At 36.1% G+C, this 18,090-nt stretch overlaps 1 protein-coding gene across 2 annotated transcripts; it reads right to left on the minus strand.

The window, feature by feature from the left end:
* Positions 1-5,198: 5,198 nt before the first annotated feature.
* LOC127619140 (uncharacterized) lies at positions 5,199-18,039 on the minus strand. Of its 2 annotated transcripts, XR_007967529.1 has the most exons (12): positions 17,928-18,039; positions 17,741-17,840; positions 17,208-17,281; positions 14,025-14,093; positions 8,888-9,025; positions 8,615-8,754; positions 8,430-8,514; positions 8,032-8,178; positions 7,343-7,536; positions 6,972-7,120; positions 5,988-6,115; positions 5,199-5,842 (listed from the first exon to the last, which is right to left on the minus strand). XR_007967529.1 is itself a non-coding variant. In XM_052091914.1 (8 exons), exon 1 carries the CDS (start codon positions 12,027-12,029, stop codon positions 9,549-9,551), a length of 2,481 nt encoding a protein of 826 aa, XP_051947874.1. In that variant the 5' UTR covers positions 12,030-12,315; the 3' UTR covers positions 5,199-5,842; positions 5,988-6,115; positions 6,972-7,120; positions 7,343-7,536; positions 8,032-8,178; positions 8,430-8,514; positions 8,615-8,754; positions 8,888-9,548. The 2 variants fall into 2 exon arrangements, 1 of the variants encoding a protein (XP_051947874.1); XM_052091914.1 differs by lacking the exons at positions 14,025-14,093; positions 17,208-17,281; positions 17,741-17,840; positions 17,928-18,039 and having other exon boundaries at positions 8,888-12,315.
* Positions 18,040-18,090: the final 51 nt, after the last annotated feature.

Raw genomic sequence — 18,090 nt, forward strand, 5'->3', positions numbered from 1 at the left:
TGTGTTTTTTCAAGGTATAATCTTACATCTGGTTTTGCCTGTATAAACACAGACCAAGGAGGAGTGCTGTGTGCTGATTATAGAGTATGCTTCAGCTGCCCAGATACATTTTGTTCAAGTGAGTGACATTTACAAAACAGACTATCTGATCTTATAGTATATGTGATGATGAAGGTTACTTAGCTGATCATATTCTGTATCAGGTTGTAGGAAATCTTGGTTTGAACAAGATAATCGAGGAAGCCAAGGAGATTATGAGATATTCAGAAAACATATCCACAACAGGTCTGCTCTCAGCCTATTGCCATTGAGGTCTCAACAATTAGTGGCACTGCACTGCAGACTGGAAGCGTTTTTCAAGTGCATGGTTAACAATGTCATATTTTATTGATTGCATGATTACATGATGTGCAATTTGTATATATTTTGGCACAGCACATCCATTGTATGTTCTAAATATTTGCACAGAAGTAAAGGTCTCTATAAAGACCACTTTCTAAATATGGTTTACAGACATTTGCTCTCATTCTGCAGGTATGACCTGACGCAGGGCTTTGCTTGTATGAATGCACTGCAGAGTGGAGCTTTCTGTCAGGCCTACAAGATCTGCTTCACATGTCTAAAGTGTTTCTGCAAAACTCCCCATTTCCCAATTCCCAAGCCTTGAAAGGGAGATTTCCAAATTTTCTCAAAATATGACTGAAATTTTTAACTTGACATACATTTTTTTTAATAAGCTCTTGATTTAAATTTATATAACAATGTTAGATGGAATGCAACATTTATTTATTTATTCATAAACCTTTTTTTACAGTGCTATGTGTTTCCTAGCCTCGGTTCGTTATGGTAAAAGTTGTGTTGTGTGCCATGCCGAACATGACATGTTTGTGAGAACATTCAAGACTGCAGTTGTACAGAGTGGTTATCTGAGTTACCGTAGCCTTTCTGTCTGGCCATTCTCTGATGTCCTCTCTCATCAACAAGACGTTTCCGTCTGCTGAACCACTGCTCACTGGATGTTTTGTGTTTTTAGCGCCATTTTGAATAAACTGTAGTGACTGTTGTGCATGACAATACCAGGAGATCAGCGGTTCCAGAAATACACAAACCAGCCCATCTGGTACCAACAATCAATCCACAGTCAAAATCACAAAGATCAACATTTTCCCCATTCTGATGATTGATGTGAACATTAACTGAAGCTCCTGACCTGTATCCGCTTGACTTTATGCATTGCACTGGTGCCACACGATTGGCTGATTAGATCTTCACATGAATAAGTAGGTGTACATGTGTTCCTAATAAAGTGCTCAGTAAGTGTAGATTGTTTTAATCAGTTGCATCCATAATAGACCAAATTTGAATATATATCACTAATCCACAAATCCTAAATCACTACAACCTGTATTTTCTTCATAAATCACAGAAATCTAGTCAAGTATCTGGAGAATCCTGCCTTTTAAAATGTTATAAAACGTTCCATTAATAGATATAAACAAATGCAATGTGCTGAATGTGGTTATAATAAAAGGACATTTGTGTGATAGAATGGTAGTTGATTTAACATTTTATGGAAGTTTTTCACCATTTTAACCACTTTTCTGCTGTTAATGATCCTGTAATGTGATGTAATAGATTATTTCTTATAAGTAGGTACAACGTAGTTACTATTATTTTGAGGTCATAAAACTGCATGGATAATATAATTATACAAGGATTAGTAACAATGTGAGAGCTTTAGTCTAAATGGCATCCCAGCTAACACACGACGTCGCAGTTACGTAATCTATTCGTACTTTTTGGTAATTTCATGACTTACCATCTGACAACGTAGTCTCGACGTCGCATGTCAGTAATTTTATTACCGTCAAATAACCAACTGACAACGTCGTCAGTACGGTCTCCTAAGGTAACAAAATAACCTACTACGTCCCAGTTAAGTGACGTTTTGGTAATTTCATGACTTACCATCTGACAACGTTGTCTCGACGTCGCATGTCTGTAATTTTATTACCATCAAGTTACCAAGTTAAGACACTATTTAAATATGAAAGATTTTTTTTTATTTTTACCATACAAACACATTTTTTTGGGTCATAGTCTTTAGGGAAAGACTAAACAAAATGACAATACAACTACACAACAGGCTTTAAAAGTTTTATTAAAACAGGAACAAATGGAACAACAGAACAAAGTTTTGTTACAGCATTAAATGTTGCATGACACTGTAATGTTGATTTCACTTGGCAATTATTTAGATATTAAAAGTAATTAATAAAAAAAAAATATTATAATAATTAACTGATAAATTATTACAGCTTTTACTCTACGGTGGTCTTAAGGGCTTTGTCGATCTTCTCACGGTGTTGTGTTCCATGAAACAGAGGCATACATGTTTGGAGTGACATGGGAAGTAAATAATGAACGAATTTCCATTTTGGTTGACAAAGGTATAATTATAATTAATTATATTTGTATGCTCTTTTTAAACAACTAAATAAATTATTTAAATGTAATGTTTAAAATGAAAATTTCCCCCCTGAAACATATTTGTTATTTTACATTTCATTGATACAGCAACAGAGGCTACACTTCCCATCCCACCCCAACATAAACCAAGTACATTAGTACAAACAAATCAAACAGTATAGTACCATGAGTATATAAAATATATTTTCTGCAACTACATGTACTTCTTTTTTGTCTTTGTATTCTCAAAATATAAAAAGTCAAAGAGTCTTCCCAGAATGACCATTCAGATCCCAGTACATCACATGATTTATCTAAAGGTAGATTTGAATAAATTATTTAACACTATGGGGTGAATTCACTAAGAATTAATTGCGCCCACTGACATTTTTGTGTACACTGTCTGTGCTGGTTTATAGCCAAATTGACAAAAGAACCATGCAAATCTGGCAATGGAAATTATTATTGGATAAATTACTACTGCCATTATCTATACAGAAACTTCCTTTTAATAATTTTCACGATAAATGTATTATTTTAAATTATTTAAGAATAATTTGTCAGATATATAAATGTTGTACTTGTTGGACAGAAAAGAATGACAACTCAGATACTCAGATTGCAATTGGATTCGTCTCAATATGATGTTTTTCAAGGTTCAAGTTGACAACTGTGTTTTTATCATGCTTGCAGATCTTGATGAATCACCCATATTTCATTCTGTGTCTGTGGCAGAATATATTACTGAAGGTAAAATTTAATTTGTATTCAACATCTGTAAACTTTATTTGAATTGATTTTAGATTGAACTGAAAGTAACTGATGTTAGAAGTTAGATGAGGCAATGATAATAACATTGCGTATGCAACAAAATAACATTGGTAAATAGGTCATATCATGAGGAATCAAATTGTCCGTACAAGATACCTTTTCCCACACAGAATAATTCAAAGTGAGTGCTTGTTGTATAACATTACATAACTTTTTTAGAGGAGAGACAAACATCTGCAAGGGCTGACAACACGAAGACCCAACGACCCAATGACCCAAAGAAGAGTGAGCTTAAAGGTACATTTTATAGGCCTAAGAAACAAATGCATCGAATGTAAATTATAAAAAGAAAAAGAGTACATATTGATACTGAGTTCTTCCTTTAGATAGCGTTTTAAGTGAATTACGGTGTAAAGTTCATTTTTCGTCCAATTAGACAGGTTTATGATATTTGTTTTGTAGTTAATATATTACACTATATTATGCTCCTTTTTGGTTCACCAAGTGTGTAACTGGTGCTCTCTAACTGCAGAAACACTGGAGGTTCTGCTACTAAATTGTGACAATGAGAAATGAAAAATGAGTTTGTTGACTGTACTAACCTGCATGCCAAACCATGATGTTTCACAGATTCACCATCTCAGCCTTATTGGTGGGGCAAATCCAGGGGATTGTGTGAGGAGAGTGATGCGGGCAGTAGCAACAAACATCATGTGGAGCCACTTCAGTTTGAAGGGGAAAAGGGAGAAATTGCCTCTGATTGACACAACTCTGTGTAAAGTCATCAAACGTGAGTCTGAAAAAAATAAATAACATTGTAAAGAATGAATATTTCTTTTTATGTCATTCAAAACTGTATTTGTTTCTTGCATATAACAAGGGATGCTTTGCAGAATGTTAAGCCACTTAAAAGTATAAAATCACTGTGCACTTTTTTGTGTTAAAAATATGAGCATCATATAGCTTTAGTGTTCCAGAAAAAAAAAAAATTGTTTTAAGGACATGGAGTCAAGTAAATAATAATCAGGGCTTCACAATAAGTACTGCCCGATGGCCCGACCCTCGGGACAGTTGACGGAACTGCTCTAGGGGTATATATCTATATCTATATCTATATCTATATCTATATATATATATTTAAGTAAGCAATAAGTACGAGAGGCTGTGCTGTATCGTGAATAAGTCACGGCTGAAGGGTGTTGTTTGGCGACGTGAAGCGGAGTAACCTCTTCAGCCATAACTTATTCATGATACAGCACTTGCCTCGAGTGCCTTATTGCTTTTATAAAACGGTTGCCACACAATACAAATATTAAACCCGAAAAATATGTATCTATGCAACTTTCATGAAGTAAAATCAAAAGCCTTACCTTCTGTAGGAAAAAATAGTGAGAGATCGAGAAAGCGAGTGTACACTCTAAAAAATGCTGGGTTAAAAATAACCATTGCTGGGTTATTTGGTAACCCAGTGCTGAGTAAATATTGGACAGAACACACGCTGGGTTATTTTTGACTCAGCTTGCTGGGTTATTTATTTTAACCAGTGTGCTGGGTTATTTTTGACTCAGCTTGCTGGGTTATTTATTTTAACCAGTGTGCTGGGTTATTTTTGACTCAGCTTGCTGGGTTATTTATTTTAACCAGTGTGCTGGGTTATTTTTGACTCAGCTTGCTGGGTTATTTATTTTAACCAGTGTGCTGGGTTATTTTTGACTCAGCTTGCTGGGTTATTTATTTTAACCAGTGTGCTGGGTTATTTTTGACTCAGCTTGCTGGGTTATTTATTTTAACCAGTGTGCTGGGTTGTTTCTTGACACAGTGCTGGGTTAAACGCGACTACTTTTTAAAGGTTCTTTATTTTAGATAATCTACTACTAAAAATAGTAATAAGCATGTTATGCTTATTAAAAAACATTTCACAACAGTATACATGTACAACAAAGCATTTTATTTAATTATTAAATGGCCAGCAAAAACTATAATGTTATTCTGAATCAGGCAGAAAATTAAAACACTATTAAAAAATACATTTTTGAAGACAAAATAATAGCAAATAATTATTATACAGAATATCAAATTAAATAAATACTATCAGTATATTATTTAACATTTAATTTCTTTAGTCCAGCATAAAATTATTCAAACAATCTATAATTACATTTTTGGAACAAGGCAGTGCTTTAATTAAGAATGTACAAGAATTAAATTGTAGCAAATCAATGCACAAAACACTAAACAAACAAATAAATAAATAAATAAATAAATAAAGATACATACATTAGTTAGTTTAATAAATAATTTAGTCCTCAGCAGCATAAATAGAGGCACGCAAAAAGCGAATATTTGAATTTTCGGAACCAGGCAACTCATAAACTACCTGCTGTAAAAACTCCCAGGCAGGGGAACATTGTTTTGGAAAGTGGGTGTCAAAGCAAAAAAAGGACTTGAAACAAACATCTACTGCCTTGAGGAGAGTCTGCTCTTCTAGGGCTTCCCCATTCACCACCACGAAAAACTGTCCACCAACTCCAAGTTCTAAGACAAATGGGAAGGGCTTCTCCTCCCTCTGTTTTAGTAGGTACTGCACCATGTTGGTTCCAGACTAAATAAGAAAATAACATCAAACTTTAAAGTGCATGTACTCCTTACCAAAAAATTGTTACAGGTTTAGTGCAATTAAATAACAGCTGTAATTTAAAGTAAATAAAGAAGCATGCTCTGGTGTTGTTTTCACATTTTCTACTTACTGGTTGTACATCAATGAAAGAGGTTCTGGCTTCCTCAATAGTTGGCCAGAAGGTTTTGTTGCCAATCTTGTACACAGATGGTGGAAGGATCTGAGGTAAAAGTTTCAGTGCCATGGTGCCTTTGGTATCTAAAAGGAGAGAAAAGTTAATTTCAGTGGTCCGATCACAAGCGATCAGCACAAAATACAGGTGTAAATGGGGGCCCAAAATGTTTTGTTACTGGATCACAAAAAGCATATACACACATCACATTTTAGGTGTAAACACTAATCCATCCTCAATGCGAACTGGACAGTAGATAAAGTACACATCTCAGCTCCTAAACAACTGCTGCTCTAACAAGAGTTTTAAACGTTACTGGTTCTGTGTGGCTTTAAAAAAATAGTTCACCAAAAATATCTAATTCTTTCATAATTTTCTCATCCTTATGCCATCTCAAACTCATATGAATTTCTTACTTCTGCAGAACACAAACAAACATAATTTGAAGGAGATGTCTGTTTGTACTTTTAATACAAGTCAATGGGGTCTGAAACATGTAAGTTCCAAAATTGACCTAAAGGCAACATGAAGGTAATCCATACCTTCCAGAGTCCAGTGGTTTAATCCTTGTCATCTGATTCGATAGCTTTTGGGTAATAAACAGACTAAAATGTAACTTCTTTTTTCCAGGGTTCAAGATTGCAACACAATAGTTCAACTGGTGTGACAATTTTGTTATAGGTCGCACACATCAACAATAATTTATTTGTATTTTGCAGAGGAATGGAAGTTATTTGAGTTTGAGATGACATAAAGGTGATGAAATCAGAGACCATTCCCTGATGTCTCGCCTGGCCACTTGTGATCAACTCACATGAAACACATCTTTAAATAAGCTAAACAGCATTTTAGTGTTTTTAAAAAGTGAGAAAAGAGAAGATCAAGAAGGGGCAAGTACTTTTACTTAGTTTCTTCTGCATTTGATTTTACATAATTACTAACCTGCAGATATGTTGTCTAAATTGAGGAAATCCATTTGTCAGTCCATCTCTTTTAGCAAAGGCCAGGATCTTGTCAGCAAAGTCAGGCAACCAGGATGAGCACAATTTGTTAGCAGCATCAGGGTGGAGTACACTAAAGTCTTGAGATATCTGTAGTTGGAAATTAATATTATGACAATTATGATTATAACATCATAGAATTTTAGTGATAAATTCAATGTATTTTTTATTTTACTCATTGATGAAAGTGAGGCTGGCACTTTATCACATGATTAATGTTATTATAATTATTATTAAATCAAATTTAAAATTCATCTGCTTCAATCTACTAGGCAACGGCGTAAAAAGACACTGAGGATATATTGCATTTACCATGCCTGGGGTATCCATTAGACGAGGGAACTCTGATAAAATCTCAGATATTGGTTTCGAGCTGTTCTGGCGAATCCAGTGAGCCCTAAAAAGAGCAGTTGCTTTCATATACTGCTCAACCTGGTCCAGTGGTCTGGTATTGTTTTTTAGCCATTCTTTTAATTGAATTGCTCTCTCAGGAGACAAAGTTGATGCTGTTGACAAAGTGAAAAGTCATATTGGTTAATTTACATCAGCTGAATATTTACATGCCCTCCACAAATATTGCCACCCTTGGCAAATATGAGAAAAAACAGGCTGTTTATCCTCTTGTTCTTTCATTCAAATATTCCAAAAATCTAACCTATAAGTCAAGTAAAATGATTGAATAATCAAAGTAAATAAATAAATCTGGGCTATCAAATAGCTATGAAGACTTGTGCCACATTACACAATTTAACCCAGTATTTTTGTCCTGTTTTACTGTAAAAATATCTAAACATTCTAAAAACCATACTATTTTCTTGTCAAGCAAAATGGCATAAGATATTAAGTCTTGTTTTCAGAGAAATCTGATTTTATTCTTACAAGAAAAATAATCTGCCAATGGGGTTAAGAAAAATAAACTTGTTTTCCCATTGAATTTAAGTAGATTTTTCTTCAAATAGTTTTTCATTCTTTAAAACAAATATTCTAAGCATAAGTCTTACTAGGAATGAAAGTCAACCTCTCCTCACAGACAGGCACTATGGAGGGCTGTGTTCTTAATCTCGCATCCTCTTTCTTATATTGCGAAGGCGCTCCTCAAGAAATCCTGTGGAAGGCCTGTGTTTTCACCCCTGGCTGAACCAGGCCTCCTGAAAGATAATGTTTGTCATTGTTGTTGTTATTTAATGTTTCAAAACATACATAGTATCATTTGCAACCTTAAATCACCAATGTGCAAAAAACACCAGTAATGGTAAACTCACATAAAAAAATTAAATCATAAAAAAATTATATTTAACAAAACAAGTTGACCAGTATAACACAGTATGACAGAAAAGTTAAATGACAGTTGAGATAGATAATGTCGGTCAGCAGAATAAAATAAGATTAATATACTCACAAAGCCATTTCCTTCAGGGTCACGGAGACAGGGAAATGTCTCTACTAGAGAAATGGCCATTGCCTTTTTGGTCTCTGTTGATGGTCTGTATTATGATTGCCAAATAAGAAAGAAAAACATTGTTTCAAAATAGATAGTCTTATTCTGAATTGATTTGGGTGAAAATACATAGTATTTATACTCACGTTTCGCCATATTTCTCAATAAGAAAAGAAACGATAATTCGCACCATTGCACGCCTTTGCTTGGTAGAAACTGTATTATTCTCTAGACTCTCCACAATAGAGGGTCCATGTGGTGCTTTCATCAGAATTGCACGGATATCCTGGTAACAGATTTGTCAGTAAATATAGTATCTTACTGTAAATGTAGGAAATGTTACTTTACAAAAAGGTACTGACAACAAATTAAAAATAGTTGTCAGTACTCATGCTTTTCCTAGTTGTCAGGAAACATACAAACGTGTCATCTGGAAAAAGATTAAGAACAAATGTTGGTTGTGAATTTTCATGTGCAGTGCTGGGCTGTGCAATTTCAGATGCAATGGTGGCCTGTGCATTTTCATATGCAGTGCCGTGCTGTGGCGGGATACTGTTCTACAGAACAAACAAAAAAAACTATGTTTAGGCAAATACAATATACAGTATTCTATATAAGAATATAAGTTAACTTAATGCATTTAAAATTTACTTAGAAATTGATAAGGAAGACTTGGAAATACAAATCATATTATCACCTTATGGCACTTTTGACTCACACAACTACCAGGCCTGAAATGTGCACAAATTCTATGTCAAAGGTCTACTGGTCCTGACCCGTCACCATAGCTGGTTTGTGGACATAGGCACCTCTGGTTTCACAGAACTCTATGCATGCTTGGAGCTAGATAATGATGAAGCTTGCCTCCAACTAAAAAAATATCCCCCTAACTAGATTGTATTTGTTTAACAAAATGTAAACTGATTTTCTAAATAATTTTTGAAAAGCCTTCAATAACACTAAACACTAAGAAAAGTTTATTTGGATTAAACCAGATATGGTTAGATTACATGTTATTAAATTACATAATATTTGACCATTTTAAACAATAACTGATTTCAGTTAGTTTTTTTCAGACCATTACAACACCCTGTATCGGAGAGACACATAAAAACAGTCATCATTCTTTCTGAATGACTGAACTGTATGAACAGGATGATGATCAGTCAGATCAGTGACATCAATACATGTGATGGCACGAGTGTGTTGCACAGCAAAGGCAAATAAATGCCTTTCAAATCCAACAGTGACTAACTTCTCAATCACTAATTTAAATTTGGAGTTAAAAGCCAAGAAGTGTCTTATACATCCAAATTGTGGGTCACCACTTGAACAGTAAGACACAAACACTGTCATACCTGGCCTATATGTTGTTCCCTTAAGTTTTACCCAGGCTGGCACATACACCTCTGTGTAGGATGGAATATTTTCCAAGCCTCCTTGGATTTCATCACATCTCTCAAGATCAGCGAGAATAGTGCTGTGACCTTGGCCCACTTCAACATTGTGATCAAAGACACCTCCAGAAAAGAAATTGTAACACAACATTACTTGATGTCTAATGGCCATCGTCTTACAGATATTCCTGAAGTTGCACGTGATATGGCTTATGCGTTTAAAGAAGCCATGCTTCGCTTCAAATCGCATAGTCCAAAACTGCACCAATGGCCCAAGCTGTCTTATAGCTCTTGGATAATGCAACATGAAGTGGTGTTTAGGTTTCAGATGTTGATGTGGGTACAACTCAATAAAGAGAGTATGGTGTTCCTCTATTAGCCACTTCAAGTAGATTGTGCTCTCGACAGTGAGTGATGGAGAAAAAATTAATTCCATGCAGGAAAGGAGAAGAAGCAGTAGCTCCCAGAACCTATTTGATTCTGGGACTAGATCTCCAACCATTAGAGGAAAGAGTCTCAAAAGGCACCACATCTGTGCTGCTGTCTGCTTCATGACCCCATCTTTGTTACGCAGGTAATGCTTTGTAATCAAAGTGGGCTTGTTGTGGACATCACTAAAGCCATAGTCAAAGCTTGTGATCCTGTAATTTAGTGTGTCTAGGGTGAAGTGTCCTTCCTCAATCAGTGAGTTTATGATCATCTTCATCTCATAACTCCCTACACCTTCTAAGATGTCCTGCATAATGTCTGGTGCCATGTTTTTGCTGACATCAAAAAAGTGGAGATCATTGAGGGCACTTGCACGTTTTAGGCCAGTGTCCGAGACACTATCAAGACCAATGTCTCTCTCATTGGACTCAGCAGTTCGGAGAATGCCACGGTCTTCTTTTACCTGTACCCTTAGGACTTCTTTTGGAACACGGCACCACCGGCAAGCATAATTTCTGGCAAAGCTTTCAGTAAATCCAAGAACTGCATTCAGCCCCAAATTATCACCAACAACCTGGCAGATGCTGACTTTTACTGTTCCCTCAAAGGATGATGTTTTGATATCAACACCCTCTTTCTCTAATGATTTTATGTCCTCCACTATGGGCTTTAAAACAGCATCAATGCCATAGGTTTTGGCATCATCGGTTTTGTAGACTGCCAGCAAAAAAAGTGAGGAAAGGCTGGAAAGCAGCTCTTTCGGTAAACATTTGATAGCAAAATACATAAATCCTAATTTGTGGACAGATGTCTTTGAGCCAAGGGGATTCACAGTCTCTACATCATCAATGTAAAGAAGAAGAGGAATAGAGACTTCACGGGAGAACAGGGCATGGAATTTGCAGAGCTCACCATCACAAAAGTCTTGCAGAGCACCACTGTCTTGCTTCTGCCATGCAATAACCTTAGACATGATGCCTGGTAGTTCAAGTATCTTTTTTAGGAGAGGTCTAAGTGGAATGCGCTGAAACGTGTCACACACTGAAATTTGCTTAACTGTACCACTGTTGGAATCTGTGTGTTGAACATAGGAAATGCCAGGGAAAGCCTCCTCTACTGGCTGAATGAAGTTACCAGACTGCATAAAATACTTCATTTGCCTATATTCAGTTTCTAAGCCTTTGAAGGGCTCAGAAGCTGCCTCGAATTGCCTGTTCAATTCTTGTGCTTCTCCGCTTTTGTCTTGTCCAAGATCTTTAAGCAAAGACATTGTTCTTTCCTGAAGCTTGGAGACAATATCAGACAACAGACTTGATGTTTCCTGCACTGTAAAATTCACAGCAGTGAATGTCTGTGAAGACTTCGATTTCAGTTTAGCCAGGAAAAGAGCTACCCTATCTGTCATATCCTCTTCTTCCAAATCATCCAAATCACAAACCCCACTAATGTCAGACACTTCCACACAAGTATGTTCTTGAGCATCAAGTGCCTCAAATGTCAAACTGGGAGCCTGGTCAGAATCAGACCTAGCTGAGCTGCTGGTGTTATGGTCATTATTGTGTTGAACTAGGTGCCTTCTGTATGATCTCATATAATAAAAAGTCCTTTGACAACCATTCTGATTGCATTCAAAATGTGTGGAAGCACTGTTAATGCTGTGGACTGCCCTTAAGTGTGTAAAAAATTGTTTCAAGTCAGCTATGCTGGCTTGGCAACGAAAACAGATATATTGCATGTCTAAATTACTAATTTAAGTTCTTGGAAATGTTTTAAAAATTTTAGTCGGAGGCCAATTTTTGGAATGAGGGCTGCAATTGTGTTCTCATCCAATAACAAGAAACTGTCATCATCTATCTGCTCATCTGGAGGATAACAAGCAAAAACAAACAAACAAACAAACAAACAGTAAAATCAGGCATGGATTACATTATATACAGTCAGACATGGGAACTTGTGACTTGGTGACTTGGACTCGAGTCGACTCAAGTCGTTATTTTTATGACTTGTGACTTGACTTGACAAAAAATAAAATACTTGAGACTTGACTCGGACTTGGAAGTTAAAGACTCGGGACTTGACTTGACTTGAGACACGAAGACTTGAATGACTTGAGTGTTAATCACATCATGTTTTCAGTTTGAATATAAAATATATAAATTATTAAAAAAAAAAAAAGTTGATCCAGCTGGAGCGCAGGCTGAGAATAGTTTTGTCATGACTGGATCACGACACTATAGGCTATCATCAGCCATGCCCTCTCGTACCTTACGCACACCACGCCCACTTAGATCAGATAAACACATCAACATGTCAGCCGGAGGGGTAACGTTACCGAGGGACATCGCTTTCGGCTTCAAAAATTATTATCAAATGGCAAAAGACGAACAGCGCTTTGCAAGACATGCAACGTTAAGATCGCGGACAGCCAGACGACATCCTCCAATTTCGTGCGCCATTTGAAGAGCCATTCTGCCCAGTAAGTGCTTGTCAATTTGTTAATTTTATCTGGTTAGTTGGTAGTTAGCTAATGTAATAATAGCAGGGTTCCCACGGGTCCTTCAAATCCTTGAAAGTTTGTGAATCTGAAAAATAAAATTCAAGGCCCTGGAAAGTTCTTGAAAATAAACATACATAGATACAGGTCCTTGAAAGTGCTTGAATTTATTTTGTGCAAGAAGTGTTCTGGAAAAAAAAAATCTGTCCATTAATTTTTTATTTCGCCAACACTTCGTGGCTTATGCTGCATACTAGCCTGCTTGATTTACGTTAGTTACGCGCATTTACGTTAAGTGTTTCCCGCGCGAGGTACTTTGTTTTGTACGTTGCCATGACGTTCACGCGCGCTGGTACCTCAACGTTTCCCACTCACAGACATTGCAGAAATAGGCTTATGGATATACTCTGTGTGAGCGCGAGAGTGAGTGAGTGGGTGTGGGAGTGTGGGAGAGAGAGTGTGTGTGAAAGTGAGTGTGGGTGTGTGTGAGAGAGAGAGTGTGTGTGTGAGAGAGAGTGTGTGTGTGTGAGAGAGAGAGAGTGTGTGAGAGAGAGAGTGTGTGAGAGAGAGAGTGTGTGAGAGAGAGAGTGTGTGAGAGAGAGAGAGGAGAAATGTAACAAAGTTTAATGTACGTAACTGTGTTTGAGAGAGAGAGAGGGAGGTGTTCAGAGAGGAGTCTGTTGGATGTTAAGCTGTTATTTGTTTTATGGACTCAATGTTGAAAATTTAAAACATTTCAAACACTGTTGGCAGAAGTGAAAAATAAATAATTTTATGAAGTTACAATTTTGTTTGATTCCATGATGTATTTTACTGAACATGAGTATTGTAATTTACTGACAGTTACTTATATCTTGTCTTTTCACTTTATTATGATCAGATTCTGCAGGTAAAATTAAAATAATAAGGTGACTTGACTTGGACTTGACTTGACATAGCCTGTGACTTGACTTGGACTTGACTTGACATAGCCTGTGACTTGACTTGACTTGCCCAAGAAAAAAAATACTTGGGACTTACTTGAGACTTGAAGGTTAAGACTTGAGACTTACTTGAGACTTGCACATGTGTGACTTGGTCCCATCTCTGTATACAGTATATATACTCTGACACGGTTTAAATGCTAGAGCTGACACTGGTTATATTGGAGAAAATCACAATTATTTACCCCCCAAAAAACAAAACAAAACAAAAAATCCTTAAGAGTAATTGAAAAAGATATTTGTGAATGGTTACCTGCAAATTTTTCAACAAGGCACTCAAGATTCCAGTTGGTGAGTTTTTGTTTAACAAAAATGTCCATTGCTGTACAAAAACACAAGGAAACATCTGATTAGCAATATCTTGACTAAGTTAGCTAGCTACTGCTAAACCTAGCTATCACTGTTGTGTCTTGTTAGCTAGTTTTCTTTTTGTCTATTTCAGCTATCCTCAAAGACAAGAGGTTGTAATATCCCTAACAATTCAACATTGTAAGGGTTTCTAAGTTTCCTATTTTGTGTTTAATAAAACATATTGCACCCCTTTTGTGATTATATGACGTGTATGCTAGTCATTGTTTGTTAAATAGCAGGGTAGGGTTGCACCAGCTGTGCGTAAATTCTCAAGTAAGTTAGGACGTAAAGCTCACACTAAGGGCTTAGAAACTACTAGTTAGTTTGTAACTAAGTCAGTGCTTAATTCGGTTGCACCACCTGTTCTTAAGGCAGAACTTAAAGGGCACCTATTATGGAATTTTGAAAATTACCTTTCATGTAGTGTGTAACAGATTTAAGTGAACAAAAATATCCTGCAAAGTTTTATATATGAAAGTTCACCGTAAAAAAAAAGTTATTGTCTCTCAAAAGTAGGAGTCGACTCTGAGTCAATGTAATGAATCGTTTTTCCAATGAGTCATTTTCCTCTTCGTTGTGACGTCAAGACGAAAAATTATCAAATTGGCCGCGCCCACTCATTGCGTGCGCAGACACCAGGGAAAACTTGAAAACATCATGTCGAAACAAGACGCTGTGTTCTGAAGTGCATATCAAAAGCGACCTTTTTTTCACTGCCCAGGGACGAGCATGTGAAGAATCAGTGGCTAGAGTTTATATTTACAACTATACCACACAAGTACAGCCCGAACCTTGTGCTGTGTTCGCGTCATTTTAATGACGATTGCTTTACGAACATGAATGCTTTCAAGTGTGGATTTGTGAGCCGGCTGATACTGAAGGAAGGTTCAGTACCAAGTTTATTTGGATCAGCTTCCTCCTCCGAATCACAACCTGTAAGTATTATTAATAATTGTTGCTTTTATGTGTTTTTTAGCATGTTAATAAGTATTTGTGTGTGTTGTGTACGTTACGCTCAGCGCAGCTTCTAGGTCTCCAATGTCAATTTTTTTGAAATATGTGAAATGTTTGTCGATGTTATTGGAGTTGTCATAAAGAATAGAGCAATAACTTGTAGTAATGCAGTGCTTTACCAATATGTTTATGCGTTGGGCTAACGCAAACAATAACTGATTGGGTGTTTACCACCGAACTTTGGGCTATGATCGTTAACATAAATCAACTCAAATTCCTTCTCTGATTTTGATTTTTTTACTACAAAGCGGTGATGGGCGTTCCGTTTCCGACAATTTCTGCACAGAGTATACCAATCACAACTGACTGGGTCATCTGACCAATCACCGCAGATTAGCGTCACGCAAAGGAGGGGTTTGGAAAAATGAGTCGTTGAACGAATCATTTGGGAGTCGGTGAGCAAATCAGGTAAACATAAATGCATATTATAAGACAACAAAAGTGTTTTTTGTCATTGCATGCATGTAAAACTGTTGTTGGGGACTCCCAAGACAATATTAGGAACATTTTAAATGCCATAATAGGTGCCCTTTAACTAGTATGTCGTAAGCTCTCCGTAAAGTGATGCGTAGTCGCACAGAATTACGTTTTTTTTGCTATAGCGGCATTTACAATATAGCATTTTCCTTCAGGTCAGTCCTGGTCCATAATAAAAAAATCTGTTTTTTCCTGTCCGCTGCTATATCTTGTCCACCATTAAGGGGTTTTGCCCACTTGTGATCACAAGTTTGAGTCCTTTCAATATAAAAGGTGTCTTTACTGAATGAATCAGCTTTTTTGAACGAATCAAAAATTTGTAATCATTAAGTCATAACTTTTTTAAGTGAAATACCTTTACTAAACTTAAAATGATAACACATCATAAATAAATGGTAGGCTACTTGCATAATATTCGTGATTTCTGTTTTGTTCCAGATGCTGTTTTGAAATGCAAGTCTGATCTGGGAGAGAAGGACGTAGAGTGCTACATTGCAGAGACACTGAAACATGTGCCAGCCCAACTGAAAAAACATGTTCAGGTATTGATGTTGAATATAGGAAAATAGGGGGAACAAAGTCAAAATATTTCATATTAATCAGACAATGGTTTGATTTGATTGAAAAAATGGAGGGAAAAACCTGCAAAAATATTTAAACACGCAAATAAATATATAAATAAATACACAAAATTCTACATAATTAAATGCGAAAAAAAGAAGAAAAAAAAAAAACTAATGTTGGGGGAAAATGTAAAACGGAAAGTTTTCTTGAATTTACAAGACAAATAAATCAACATGCACGACAAAAGTTACACAAGTTTCATAGTACTTGCATTTCCATATCAAAGAAATAATCAACTCACTCTACTGATGAACACAATCTGAATCTGGTTCATATTCAGCCTATTCTCCCCTAAACCTGGTTAAACCCATCGCACGGGTCGGGTGATGCAATACACACACTGCTAACCGCACTTTTTGAAACTGTAAGTCTCTCGAGTCTTATTAATTTTTTATCGACATAACATCTCGTTGTTACGAGAAAATGTCGCTTTACATATTAAACCCTGATTGCCACAAGATCTTATGTCACAGGAGTTGCATCTTTTTCTCACAAGATGTTATGAAAAGGACTGACTTAAAATGAAAAGCATTTCATTTTTGCTTTTTCCAATCGATATTATTTATCAGGACTATAAAAACAAATAAAAAATAACAATAAAATGTGTATAGTTACATTACCGGTCTGTAAACTTTTTTCTCCACAAATGCCCACGTTAACGTCTGTTTATATAGAACTTATTTTAAGATAAGTTAAGCCCAAAACACAATTTCCACGTTAGTCAACATTTTCACAGCATTTTTGTTAGGAAAAAGTTACAAACTGCTTTCATCACCCTGGACAGCTCCCATAACTAAGCTCATGTGCAGGTTTAAATATCAATAAACCTAATATTATCTCCTCGATTTAATTTGCAAAATCTCTGTAATTTATGTGACCTTAAGCCTATGAGTTTCCTCACAATATGCAACATTTAATCAACAAACATAAATCACCACACGGGATAAGGTTAGATAAAAATCAGACTTACCTTTGTCTTTGAGAAGATTTTAAAATGGTATATTATTGCTGAATAATTAGCAGTAGCAAGAAACTGAACATTTCCTGTGAAGAGGGAAGAAAAAACGTTTCATGGGAAAAGATTTCCTCTGCAGAGTCGTTACAACAGACGTTATCTTAAAGGCGGATAATAACAACCAATCAGCAATTGCTCCTTTGGAGTCATTTCGGATTTGTTTTATTTTTGCTGCGGGGTTAAGGCAGAGTTATAGCTACTATCAGACAAACTCGACAAATTCACGGTGCGTGAATTTCATGTAGACGTTATCATATTCCCTATAAGGAACAATAAGAGCTTGCATTGAGAATTTAAAAAAAAAAAAAAAAGCCAATTTTTTTCCCAGTGCCCAGACATAATTTCGCCATTTGGAGCAAAAGGCCAGTTTATAAATTGCATTTTTTGCAAAAAATAATGTGACACAGTTTAAGTATCATATATCCCTTATTTAGCCTTTTTTAGCCTAATACAACTCTTATTTAAAGGTTACAATGAAAATGACTAACCTGTTGTTTTGTTGTTGTGCTGTTTCTTTAGGATCGACTGCCAGTAGGCCCTGCAGAATTGGAGTAGTTCGCTTGTTCTGCATTCCTCTACATTCCCCTTCTTTGTTCAAACGAATTATAATTGTGTTATAATTAATTAAAATGTTATTGTGTACTGTTGTTTTCGAAATAAATTAGCTGAATTTACCTAATTTTGAGTATGCATTCATCATTCAGCAGATTTAAATAGTCTTTAAATGAGGTGTGGGCAAATGAGGACACCAACTGTCCGCCTTGAAAATGACATATTTAGTACCAGCACAGGAGGACGTTGTCACAACATCGTGCTTACTAACTGGTAACGTCACAAA

The sequence above is a fragment of the Xyrauchen texanus genome, chromosome 25 (genome assembly GCF_025860055.1).
Source record: "Xyrauchen texanus isolate HMW12.3.18 chromosome 25, RBS_HiC_50CHRs, whole genome shotgun sequence".
NCBI classification, from domain to species: domain Eukaryota; kingdom Metazoa; phylum Chordata; class Actinopteri; order Cypriniformes; family Catostomidae; genus Xyrauchen; species Xyrauchen texanus.

Excerpts from the sequence above, each read along its gene's own strand:
- LOC127619140 (XM_052091914.1), bottom strand. The coding sequence starts at position 12,029 with ATGCAATATATCTGTTTTCGTTGCCAAGCCAGCATAGCTGACTTGAAA.